Source organism: Paroedura picta, chromosome 2, assembly GCF_049243985.1.
Source record: "Paroedura picta isolate Pp20150507F chromosome 2, Ppicta_v3.0, whole genome shotgun sequence".
Lineage (NCBI taxonomy): Eukaryota > Metazoa > Chordata > Lepidosauria > Squamata > Gekkonidae > Paroedura > Paroedura picta.
In genome coordinates, this window is record NC_135370.1 from 157,642,028 (window position 1) to 157,653,019 (window position 10,992).

The following is a 10,992-nucleotide window of genomic DNA, read 5'->3' on the forward strand; positions in this document are numbered from 1 at the left end:
ATATCAATTCTAAAATAATACAGATTTATTCTTTTTCGAAAGTTGTGCTTTTTATCAGCTTTTACTGCGTGCAGCTGGGGCAACTTGCTGCTCTGTCCCCTCCCCCTCCCCTACTTTGCTGACCATTGTGTGTCTTTTTCCAATAAGCCTCTTGGATTTCGCACAGAGGCTAGCATGCATGTGTGTTTGCGTGTTTACTTTATGGAAGGCACAGCAGGCCTTTATGCAGTCGCTTCACGCACCGTCTTGCAATGAGCATTAAAGCATCAGAATCAAATAGATGTGGTGAGAGGCATATTCTGCAACATAAGAGGCTGTGTGATAGGCAACCTGCAAAATCAGTGAATCAAAACCCTACTTGAGGAGTTTTCCCCACTAGAATATGGGGGGTGTTGTGAATTCAGAATCATATAAAAGTCAGTGTACTTTTCTGCATTGAAAGGCAGCATTGTCGGAAGCAGTTTTTCAAATTACCTCTTGTTATTCTCATGATAGCATTATTATGTGAAACACGCTGAATGCTTTTTGTTACGTAAGTTCTTCGTTATAAGATGTTTCTGATCTAGATATCTTAAAGCCTCATACGCTAAACCTGTAAGAAACAGCCGCGCTGGGCCTTTGAGACATAGAAACTTGAATATCTAATATGTGATCTTACATGAGCAATTCTTTTCATGGTTTGGCTGTCTTTAAACAGTCAAGAAATCCAAGGGATCTTCAAGTCCCAAATTCAAATCCCCACTTAGACATGAAATTCTTCAAACAATTTCGGAGTAGTGATTCTCTCTCTTAGCCTAACAACCGAGCTTTTTGAGGATGAAGAGGAGAATAAAATGTAATATCTCCAGGTGTTTGTTCAGAGCATAATCTAGGTCCATATGTAAGACAGATTTGCCACTCCTTCCCAAGGAGCTCTGGGAAATGTAGTTCTCTGAAAGGGCTATCCCAGAATACTTAGCCACTTTACCAAATTATAATTCCCAAGTTCTCTCAGGGAAACTGTAAAAGACTGATATGAAACAAATATGTTTACAGTATAGAATATTATGTCTGATTTCTATGCCCCCCATTATGGTTTAGGGTAACGTCGCCATGTTCTGGACAGTCCCCGATGATGAGAAGAATTCAGGCTGAGTAAGTAACACTTTTGCTTACAGGAAAAATGTTCTCCGTTTAGCTAATTGTTTAGTCGATTGCTATGCTGCCTCATTGCCCAAGACAGTTCACAACAAATAGTAAAGAGGCACGTCGGACCTCAACAAGGGCCAGAGCCTTTTCAGTCCTGGCCCCCATCTGTTGGAACGAGCTCCCCGAAGAGATCAGGGCCCTGCCGGAACTTCCACAATTCTGCAGGGCCTGCAAAAAGGAGCTCTTCCACCAGGCATTTGCTTGAGGCTGACTGACCCATAACATCTACAGGTCCCCTCCATCCCTACAGGTCCCCTCCATCGAACCTACCAAGGGTGTGTCAAAGTTATTGTTGCCGAAATGCTGTTCTAGTTGGTATGTTATTGTTGTTATATTGTTATACTGATACTGTTCCATGTAAATATTCTGAAATGTTTTCTGTAAACCACCCAGAGCCGTAGGGAAGGGTGGTATAAAAATCTAAATAAAATAAATAAAACAAAACATCATTATAAAAAACCAATCACATAATACATGAAAAGAGTCGATGACATTATCAAATAATCATTCAGCTCTAAGACCCCCACCCCACCCAGTGCAGACACCTGGTTCCCATTCCTTGTCCAGCATATCTCTTCATCAAAGCAAAGAGCTGGTCCTGGTTTTATTTGATTTCAGTGGGACAGGAGGGGTTTCAGGATCCAGAAGAATTCAGAGAGAATCCATTTGGAAATACTTGATTTGGAACTTCCTAATATCATGTAGTGTGCTGTGTTAATGTTTACGTTTTGCTTCAGTTCTGTTTTTACACTTCTGGCTGGTTCTACAACCTTAATCCTATTGCATTGTTTTTTGAATGTTTTTTGAATGTCTCGTCTATTGATTGCACTGGCTTACTCTGCGTAATCCAAGTAAGAAAGGCGGACTGTCAATAACATAAATAAATAATAACATAAAACCCATTTTGTGGTGGCCCCCCACTAACTGTTCTCCGGATCCCGAAAGTGCCCACTTGTTTGGGAGCCCTGCTCCACAGTTGGAGGACTAGCCAGGGAGCCAGTGGTAAGAAGCCTGCCCTCAGAGATTAAGGGGCAAATGGCCACTTGTTACCTTGTTCCATGTTTGGTTTCCAGACAAGAAAATCATACTCAAAAATCACCTGAGCTGTAGACTGCATGACTGGAAGACACTCAAGGAAGGCAACTCACTGTCTCAGTATTAAAACACTAACACATTGTATGAACAGTATGCTTAGTAGCTGGTAGTTTTCCAAACCTAAGTGATGAATGCTAGATCCAACGAAGGGCTTGCTAGAACTATTCGAGGTACTTGTGAGCTATTGAAGGTTTTTGTGATGCTCAGCACACATGCCCCCACCCCACCACACACACATATCTCCTTTTAGAGACATTATTTGTTTCTATTCCAGGAAATGTAGCAGCAAATTAACAGATTTGCATACTGGTGGCTGATTAATTCTATTAAGTTTTTGTGTACTACATTATTTTGACTCTGCTTGCTAAATATTGCTGCAACTGTGAAGACTTATTAGCAATTAAATTAGTTTCCTGTTACTTGAGTTGTTGTTTTTTTTATTTCAGTACATACTGTAAAACGGTAAAAAAAATAATAATCTTTGCTTTGTGTTATTCCAGAGACATTCATGCTTAATAAAACACTCCATGGTACCTGAATCATCTGTGCTATGAAGACAATTTCCCATATTTTACTTTATATGAGGAAGAGAGAAAACAGTTCATTATGCCTCTCCTTCCATGCTTAAATCCCCTAGAAAGTTTCCTAATTTATGCAGAGGATTTCTTGTCGAAATATCGACTGGGTGATAGGTGTAATATGGTTTCACATGCAGTATTAAAGTATTGCTGCATGGTGACTTGCAAAAGGAAATAACTTTTAAACAACCTGAATAGTAGCTAATGACAATGTACTTCTTACAGTTATGATCTAGTTTTTTTATACTTATGTTGCGTTGGGTATTTTACATTTGTCCTTATAATTATGAAGTTGTTCTTATATTTATGTTGCTGTGAAAGGAATTTACTTAGAAGAGAGGTGGTGTCATTTTAAACTGTTAACCAAAATTTTTAATTTGCTTATTTTTATTATGATACGTTAGAATCTTACTGGTCAATGACCACATCAATAAATTGAATTGCTATGGATGAGGGCACCAGCTCTTTCGATATGGAGGCAGAATTCAAAGCATTTTGTCCCCTAGACTGATGGTTAGTTGTCTCATTTTTATCCCTTCCTTCCATGATGGTCCACAAAGCGGCATACATTGTTTGCCCTTCCCTCCACCCTGTCCAGGGTTCTGGTCAGAGTCTGAAACCTCAACACTTGATTTCTTAAGCTCTGAGCTAAGGTGTATAACTCATGTTTTCAGCCAGCTCAGACAAGCCTGATCCTGTCAGATTTCAAAAGCTAAGGTAATACTGGCTAGTATTTGGATGGGAGACCTCCAAGGAACACTAGGGGCCATGACACAGAGGCAGGAAATCACGTCACCTCCAAACATCCTTTACCTGGCAGCCAGACCTCGGACCTCCTGGCTGCACTGCACACGCCAGACAATTCACATACAAGTTCCAGTTAAGTACAATAATAAAAAATAAGGGGAGTGTCCCACATTTAGGGGTCACCTTCCTTTCAGGTAAATGCAGTAGTGATCTGTGCTTGTGGGCTTCTGTTAGGATCCTCAGATCTTGTTGGGGAAATCCCAGCAGACTCACCATCCATCTGTAGCCTTAATAAAACCCAGTTTGTGTGCAGATGACACACTGGTTAAAACCCACTCCCATTGGCCATCAGTGGAGGACATGCATCCTGTAGGGAGAGGGCACTCACCCACTGAGGGCCAATTGCAGGTCTTCTCCTCCCCCATCCTCCTCCTCCTTCATTCCACTTCTGGGCACTTGGGATGAGGAAGAGCCATCAGAAGGTAAACTGGGGGAGAGAGGGGGGGCTGGCCACACGTGCTCTACCACAGGCTCAATCAACAGCAACACATGGAAGTAAGACCAGACGCATTTCGACTCTAAGGGTCCTTCTTCAATGGTCAAATAATTTAAAATGCACTTATACAATTAAATTCAAATGGGTAGCCATGTTGGTCTGAAGTAGCACAATAAAATCAGAGTCCAGTAGCACCTTTAAGACCAACAAAGATTTATTCAAGGTGTGAGCTTTTGAGTGCAAGCACCCTTCGTCAGACTATGATCTTCTTACATGACAGGGAATATATTATTATACAATTAAATAACATTAAGGCTTGCTGGGTGGTAACAATCTATAAGGTGATGCTCCGACTAATATGTGTTGTATAAATGTTGCCTGATATGGAGTCCATACTCTGAAATAATATTCAAAAGAGCACCAATCTCAGTATCGCTCAACTCTCAATCAAAAATGCATTCTCATGTGTTAAGCAGGAAAAGTGTTATTGTTGATTGTGTTAATACAGTATATTACAGAGATTTGATCAGTGTTTTATATTTTTATCAGGTGCACCTGATTATAATATATATTTGTATTGTAAATGTAAAACTTTTTCTGCAGCTCAGCCTTTAGGTTCCTAATTTGTCTGTTCAAGTTGGGTTTTTGTCTATTAATGGCCAGTGTTTACATCTCTACTTCAGTTCACTAAAAATCTTTGCTCAGAGACTGACAGCAGATTTTCCTGTTATCTGTGCAGAGAAGAAGAACTTCTGTATCTGAATTTCATCCAGGACATAACAGATGAGATCCTGAAACTTGGATTGTTTTCTAACAGGTTGGAGGTTTTGTGTTGAGCTGTAAATCCTTGCAGTGACAATATGCATAGCCTTATACAGCTAAAATGGAACCATCAGGGGAGATTTATAATCACCATGGTGCTGCCAGTGCTGCAGGAAGAAGAATGGTGGGCAGGATTTGGGGACCAAATCCAATACGTCGTTGGTGTTCACTTTTCTCATTCTTAATCCTCTCTGAAACTGCCTAAGCGGCATCCAGAGGCCAAAAGCTCTGTGTCAGCAGCATGACTCAACTGCAGTTGGATGGAAGAGCAGCATGAATTTGCCCAAAGTCTCTCCATATGCAGTGAAGTCTCTACATGTTGAGGGAATGAGACCCAAGCCCACTGTACTGTCAAGGAAAGCCTAGTAAACTAGGGCTAAATTTCATTCCCCCCCCCCTCCAGCATCTTGATTGAGAACTTCACCCAAACAGATATTATTTATTTATATTTATATTTATTGTATTTGTATATTTATATTTCATTTTTCTTTCCAAATGGGAACTTGGAGCAGAATGTAACATGTTCCCTTTATCCATATTATTTATTTTATTTAATTAATTAATTTACATGCCACCCTCCTGTAATGGTTCAGGGCGGTGTTTGTCTATTTGTTTGTTTGTTTTTATTGTATTTATACATCGCCCTCCCTTGCAGCTCAGGGTGGTTTCCAAGGAACTTTCATAATGCAGTATACGGAAACATCATGATTTGCAACGTGTAGCATTTTTAACAGTAGAAATTTGTACCAAAATGTTTATCCTCACAAAGCCAATCCTGTGAAGTTGGCTAGGCTGAGGGAGAGTGGCTGTCCTATAGTCACCCAGTAAGCTTCCATGGCAGAGCAGGGATTCGAAACTGGGCCTTGCAGATTCTGTTCCACCATTCTCATCACTATACCATGCTGTGTTCTGGCTTTCAGCAGCCATTCAGCATGGTTGAAATGAGTGAGAGAGTTTGAAGATTAGTCAGCAAGGCCGGGTCAGAAAGCCAGAGGCTCAGTCAAGCAGGCAGACAAGCTCTGAAAAGGGGTGGTCAGTGGTCTGAAACAAGATCAGAATGTCCAAGAAGTCTGGCAAGGGGTCCAGCAAGGTTGGCCTCAGCTGCAGCATTGCTCACAAGCTCACAAGGGATCTCCTCTCCCCTAATAAACCTGATACCAGAGATTCTAGATGATCCTGCGAAAACTCTCCCTGTTTTGTTAACCACACCCAGGCACTCCTTCTACACAGTTCTCTTCACCCTCACTGATCCCAGTGAGCCACAGCTGTTTTGGATGAGTTATCAGGAGAGCTGTCAACCTGATCACTAGCAGCTAGTTCCGAGCAGGGCCAGCTGCTAGACAGAGAAGCTTCTGCTGGTACTTCTGATTCGGCAGCCTGGTCTTCCAGCTCCCCTAGCCTTTGTCTGTGCCCCTTGGTTGCCTTCTAGCTCCTCCACTGAGGAGTCTAAAGACTGCAGCTGACTCATGACACACTGACTTTCCCAGTTTTAGAGAATGTGCTGAAATTTTGGAGTTAATTTAGCATGTCATTTTCGGTGCCGGGGTGGGGATTTTTCTGCATATCACCCTCATTCCAAATACTTTTTTTTTAGGGCTTTGGAACGGCTGTTCGAGCGTCATATAGACCAAAATAAGAATCATCTCAATGAGGTTGGTCCTGTTTGTATAAGTCAGTGAGTAGATAACAATACATTCAATTAAAGCTTCCCAAAGGCTTTCAAAGAAGGGGGCTGGGCTGGGTGGGGCTGTGACTCCGTGATAGGCCACATGCTTCCTCTAGAGAACGGCCTACATTCAAGCCCTGCCATCCTGAGCCCATGAACAGAAGGGATCACATGTCAAGGAAGGACCTGTGCCTGGCTCCAGGAGAGCTGCTGTCAGTCTGTCAACAAAGTTGTGCTGGATGGACTAATAAATGGTCTGCTACTTTGTATAGCATAGCATCATACATTCAAGTGACCTCATCGCAAGTGCCTAAGAACCTACTTTTCTAAATGGTACATTAAGTGTTCACTCTCTCACACATACCTGTTAAAAATTCCCAATAAAGGTATCATCTGCAAGTATATTGTATATCCAAAGACATGGAGCCACCTTATACTGAGTCAGACCATTCGTCTCTCAGGGTCAGTGATTTGCACTCAAACTGGCAGCAGAATAAACCTGGATTCCAGTACCAGTAAAGCACTCGGCTTTCCCCCCTTCTTGAAGGAACCCATTGGAAGAAGCTGCTGTTTGATTCCTTGCATTCTTAGTCTGTGGGTTATCTAGTAGTCTAAGCTCATTTCTGAAAGCAAAGTCTTTTAGTCTTCCTTTCTTAAACATCATCTGTTGGTGTCATTTCTTCTTTTAAACCTTAGACCAAAATGCGCCACCTGTTGGAGATCCTGAAGGAGGACCTGGGCTGCAACCAAGAGAAAAAGGAAAGGTTTCGTTCGTTTGGTCCAGTTTGGAATGAATTCGCAGAACCCACCCAGCCCCCACACAAAACACCAAGGCAAAAAAGTGAGGCGTTTTTAAAGGCTATGGATTTAATAGCAAACGAGGCAGCTCCATCGAGACCCCCTGCAGGCATCAGTGCATTCAAGGAGCCGGAGGACAACGAGGAGTTTCCCAAGGAGCTAAATGGCTCATTGAGTGCAGGGCTGGACCCGCCCCCTTGCCCAGGGCCGGAAGAAAGCCCGGCCACCTCGCGCACCATGCCACCGACACGCGGGTCAACCACATGCGACGCTGACTTTGAAACCAGCGAGTCTTTGCAGGAACTTGACAAGCTCCAAGAAAGCATGACGGAATCCCTTCGCCTCACCACCGACAACATAGAATGAGCCAACAACTAGCAGCAAAGCACCAAGAAGTCAGCAGGGAAAAGAACTCAGGCATTACTCATTCAATAAAATGCTAGCGAATCATCTTTCCCCCCCACCCTGTTTTGGATGCTGTTGCAACCGCTCGTACTTTGGGTCCTAGTCTTATGAATCAGGCACTAGCGATTGAAGCACTTACACTGTAGAGGGCAAGGGGCAAATTTGCACTAGGCTCAGCTACATGCAACGACATGTCTGCTGAAAGCTCAAAGCATAGAGGGTATTGTTAAATATATATAAAGGCTGGCGTGATTATTTATAAAGCTATTTATAATAAATGGATACAACATTTGCAGTAGCAAAAACTGAGAGTCATCGCATTCCTATGCCTTCACTGTTGTAAGACACGACAGGTTTATCAAGTTCTTCATAGCATTTCCTCTGTGCTGCTCCAGTGATTACTTGCTGTTATGGGGCGCAGGGAGATGTCTGCCTGTAGGAATTCCCCGGTTTGTTTTGATGGAGACAGCGCCTGCTCCGGAAACATGGCTCAAAAAAGGATGAGAGCACAGATCAGCTGATTGGGGGGAGTGTTTTGATCCCAGGCACCCACTTCCTGCCTCTCACCGACAAATTAGCAGTGCTGACCAACTGTTGGGCAGGAGAGATCTTTGCATACAAGAGCACAGCCTGCTGCTTTGTATGTGATCAGTCCAAAAAACTATACAAACCTGTTATACTGGAGAGTGGGCCCAGTCCCCCCACGGGAGCCCAGGGGCGAGAAGTGTGTATTACTGCACAAATAATCATTCCCAGCTGAGAGTTCAAAAAAGAACAAATTTAGAGTCCAGGGGCACCTTTAAGACCAACCAATTTTTATTCAAGGTGTGAGCTTTTCTGTGCACGCACACTTCTTCAGATACAGTGTCATGGAATGAAAATAACCAGTTCAGACTTGTAGATGGAGTGAGAGGGCTAATTAACATACAGCATAATGAAATTGCCAGGTTCCAGAGACACAGAGGAGAAGACAGCAATTAGGATTTGTTTGCATTCACCTGAGATCCTGATTCCTGTCTTTTCCTGTGTATCTCCAGTACCCAGGCAATTTCGTTATATTGTAAGTTAATTTGCCCTCTCACTCCATCTATAAATCTGAACTGATTATTTTCATTCCATGACATTGTATCCGAGGAAGCGTGCGTGCACACGAAAGCTCATGTCTTGAATGAAACTTGGTTGGTCTTAAAGGTGCCCCTGGACTCTCAATTTGTTCTGCTGCTTCAGACCGACACGGCTACCCGCTTGAATAGATCAAAATACAGTCACTGTCCACTTAGGGTAAGGGCATGCGTCCCCTTTCAGGATCCGCAGTGGTGTTGTATGTAGCATCCCAAGTGGATATTGCAAGGTGTGGAATCTCAGTGAGTGTCATTGACCATGTAACAGAAACGGGGCAAATGTTTTGCCGTACTCTGCTGACAGCTGGGTAGAAGAAGGATCAGCTGTTTGTGGCTCCAATCTCATCCAAAGGCGGTCATCCTTGCTGCAAAAAACTTGCCTGTCTTATCTGATTGCTTTTAGTCCAGTGCCAATTTCTGTATTGTGCAGTGGAAGAGCGCCCTCTGTTGTTACTGTACACATGTCAGATGGGGAAACCAAACAAAAACTTTTCATTCAAAACACTAATTTCGGGTCCTCATTTTCATACACAGTTTTCTCTTTTTCCCTATTCAGGCTGCAGAGACAAAGCGCGATTTGTAATCTCATCTCTATTGTGGAAGAACCTGATGCTGCTGCTCAGTCCCTTCTTATTTCAAAGCCCCCAAGTGCAACTTACAATGGATTTGTAGAAAAAGGTGGCTCCTGAATTTTTTGTCTGGCTAAAGTGGGTGCACATGCAGCCCCTGATAACAAGGTAGGCCAGCTTGGAGTCCTGGTACTGATGAGGAAAGTTCCCCTGACAGTGGGTTAGATTCAAACTAACATTTCCATGCCTGCAGGGATTTCGGTCATGGAGGGAGATTCCCCCCCCCCACCCCCGGTCATGGCAGTTCAAACTCTCCCTCCCAGCAATCGTGTTTTTAGGAGCTCCCCTCTCATCCAAGAGCAGGATTGGGGGAGGGGGAAATTGGGTCTGCAAATGGAAATCCTTGCTCCTGCAGAATTGTCTAATCTGGATCCAAGCCATCATAAACATAGTCTAGTCTGGATCCAAGCCACCATGAATACCTTTATCTTCAGCATTCTGGTCAGATACCATAGGCTTTTTTTGGCATGGCTCAACTGTTATTACCCAGGGAAAGAGTTAGATTGGGATCAGTATCACCTTAAGGACTAGCAAGATTTTCAGAGGATGAGCTTTCAGGAGTCAAAGCTATCTCTGTCAGATCGCATGTTGGAAATTAATACTACATTTTAGTCTTCTTGATTACTTTTAGGCTCAACTTGCTGTTCATTTGACTTACAGCAAACCCAGCCAAAAAGTTACATTCAAACATGACCACTCTTCAAAATGTCGTAACCGGGCTTTCCTTACCAAGTTTTTTCAAGGATCCTCTAATATCCCATTGAATTCAGATTCATCTTTCCATGGGGATCGTCTCCTTAAGCAGGGCTACTAGGAAGTGCTCAGAACTAGGAGCGCCCCCATGTGTGATCTCGCTGGGAAATAGCAGAACCAGTTGAGCATGATTACAGGTGTGGAAGAGGGATGAAGTTGAGGAAGGCTTCCTGAGAAGCTTGACCTGCCCAGCATGGATGTAAAGCCACCTTATTCTCCCCTCTTCAGTCTACCGTGTTTAATCCAGCCAAGCCTTCTCCTATCACTAGCCCAGGGGTCCATACTTCCTGTAAGCCTGGCTCTGCCAGATGGCATGCTGATAGGGAGGGGTTACTTTTTTAAAAAACAAAATTATAAACCAACATTTTTAAGAATGTTTGATTCTCCCAGGTCTAGAGAACCACTATTTGTGGGTAGCTCAGCTTACTATTGTACTGATGGGCATAAAACCCATCAAATTTATATTATTCCACGGGGAGAAACCCTCCACTTTCCCTTCTGGCCATTGCCATTCAGCATCTCTCCCCACTTCCTTCTCACCCACCCACTAATATCCTTTTTATCTGCCCTTCATTAGTTAACATCCTGCCGTACACCATTTTTCTCTTGTCCATTTCCTCCTCACAAGAACTCTGTGAGGCAGGATAGTCTGAGTGCGTGTGATCGGCTTTTATTACAATAATGTTACAACTAG

The 10,992-nt window shown here is 43.1% G+C and overlaps 1 protein-coding gene across 5 annotated transcripts in view; it reads left to right on the forward strand.

Moving 5' to 3' along the window:
- Positions 1-7,840, forward strand: part of SPATA7 (spermatogenesis associated 7) — a 67,449-nt gene extending 59,609 nt beyond the window's left edge. For all 5 annotated transcript variants that reach the window (XM_077323420.1, XM_077323419.1, XM_077323422.1 and 2 more), the window contains 4 exons: positions 1,081-1,134; positions 4,844-4,921; positions 6,521-6,578; positions 7,289-7,840. In XM_077323420.1, coding sequence (XP_077179535.1) covers positions 1,081-1,134; positions 4,844-4,921; positions 6,521-6,578; positions 7,289-7,756 — 658 coding nt within the window. In that variant the 3' untranslated portion in view covers positions 7,757-7,840. The remainder of the gene's footprint in view (positions 1-1,080; positions 1,135-4,843; positions 4,922-6,520; positions 6,579-7,288) is intronic.
- Positions 7,841-10,992: the final 3,152 nt, after the last annotated feature.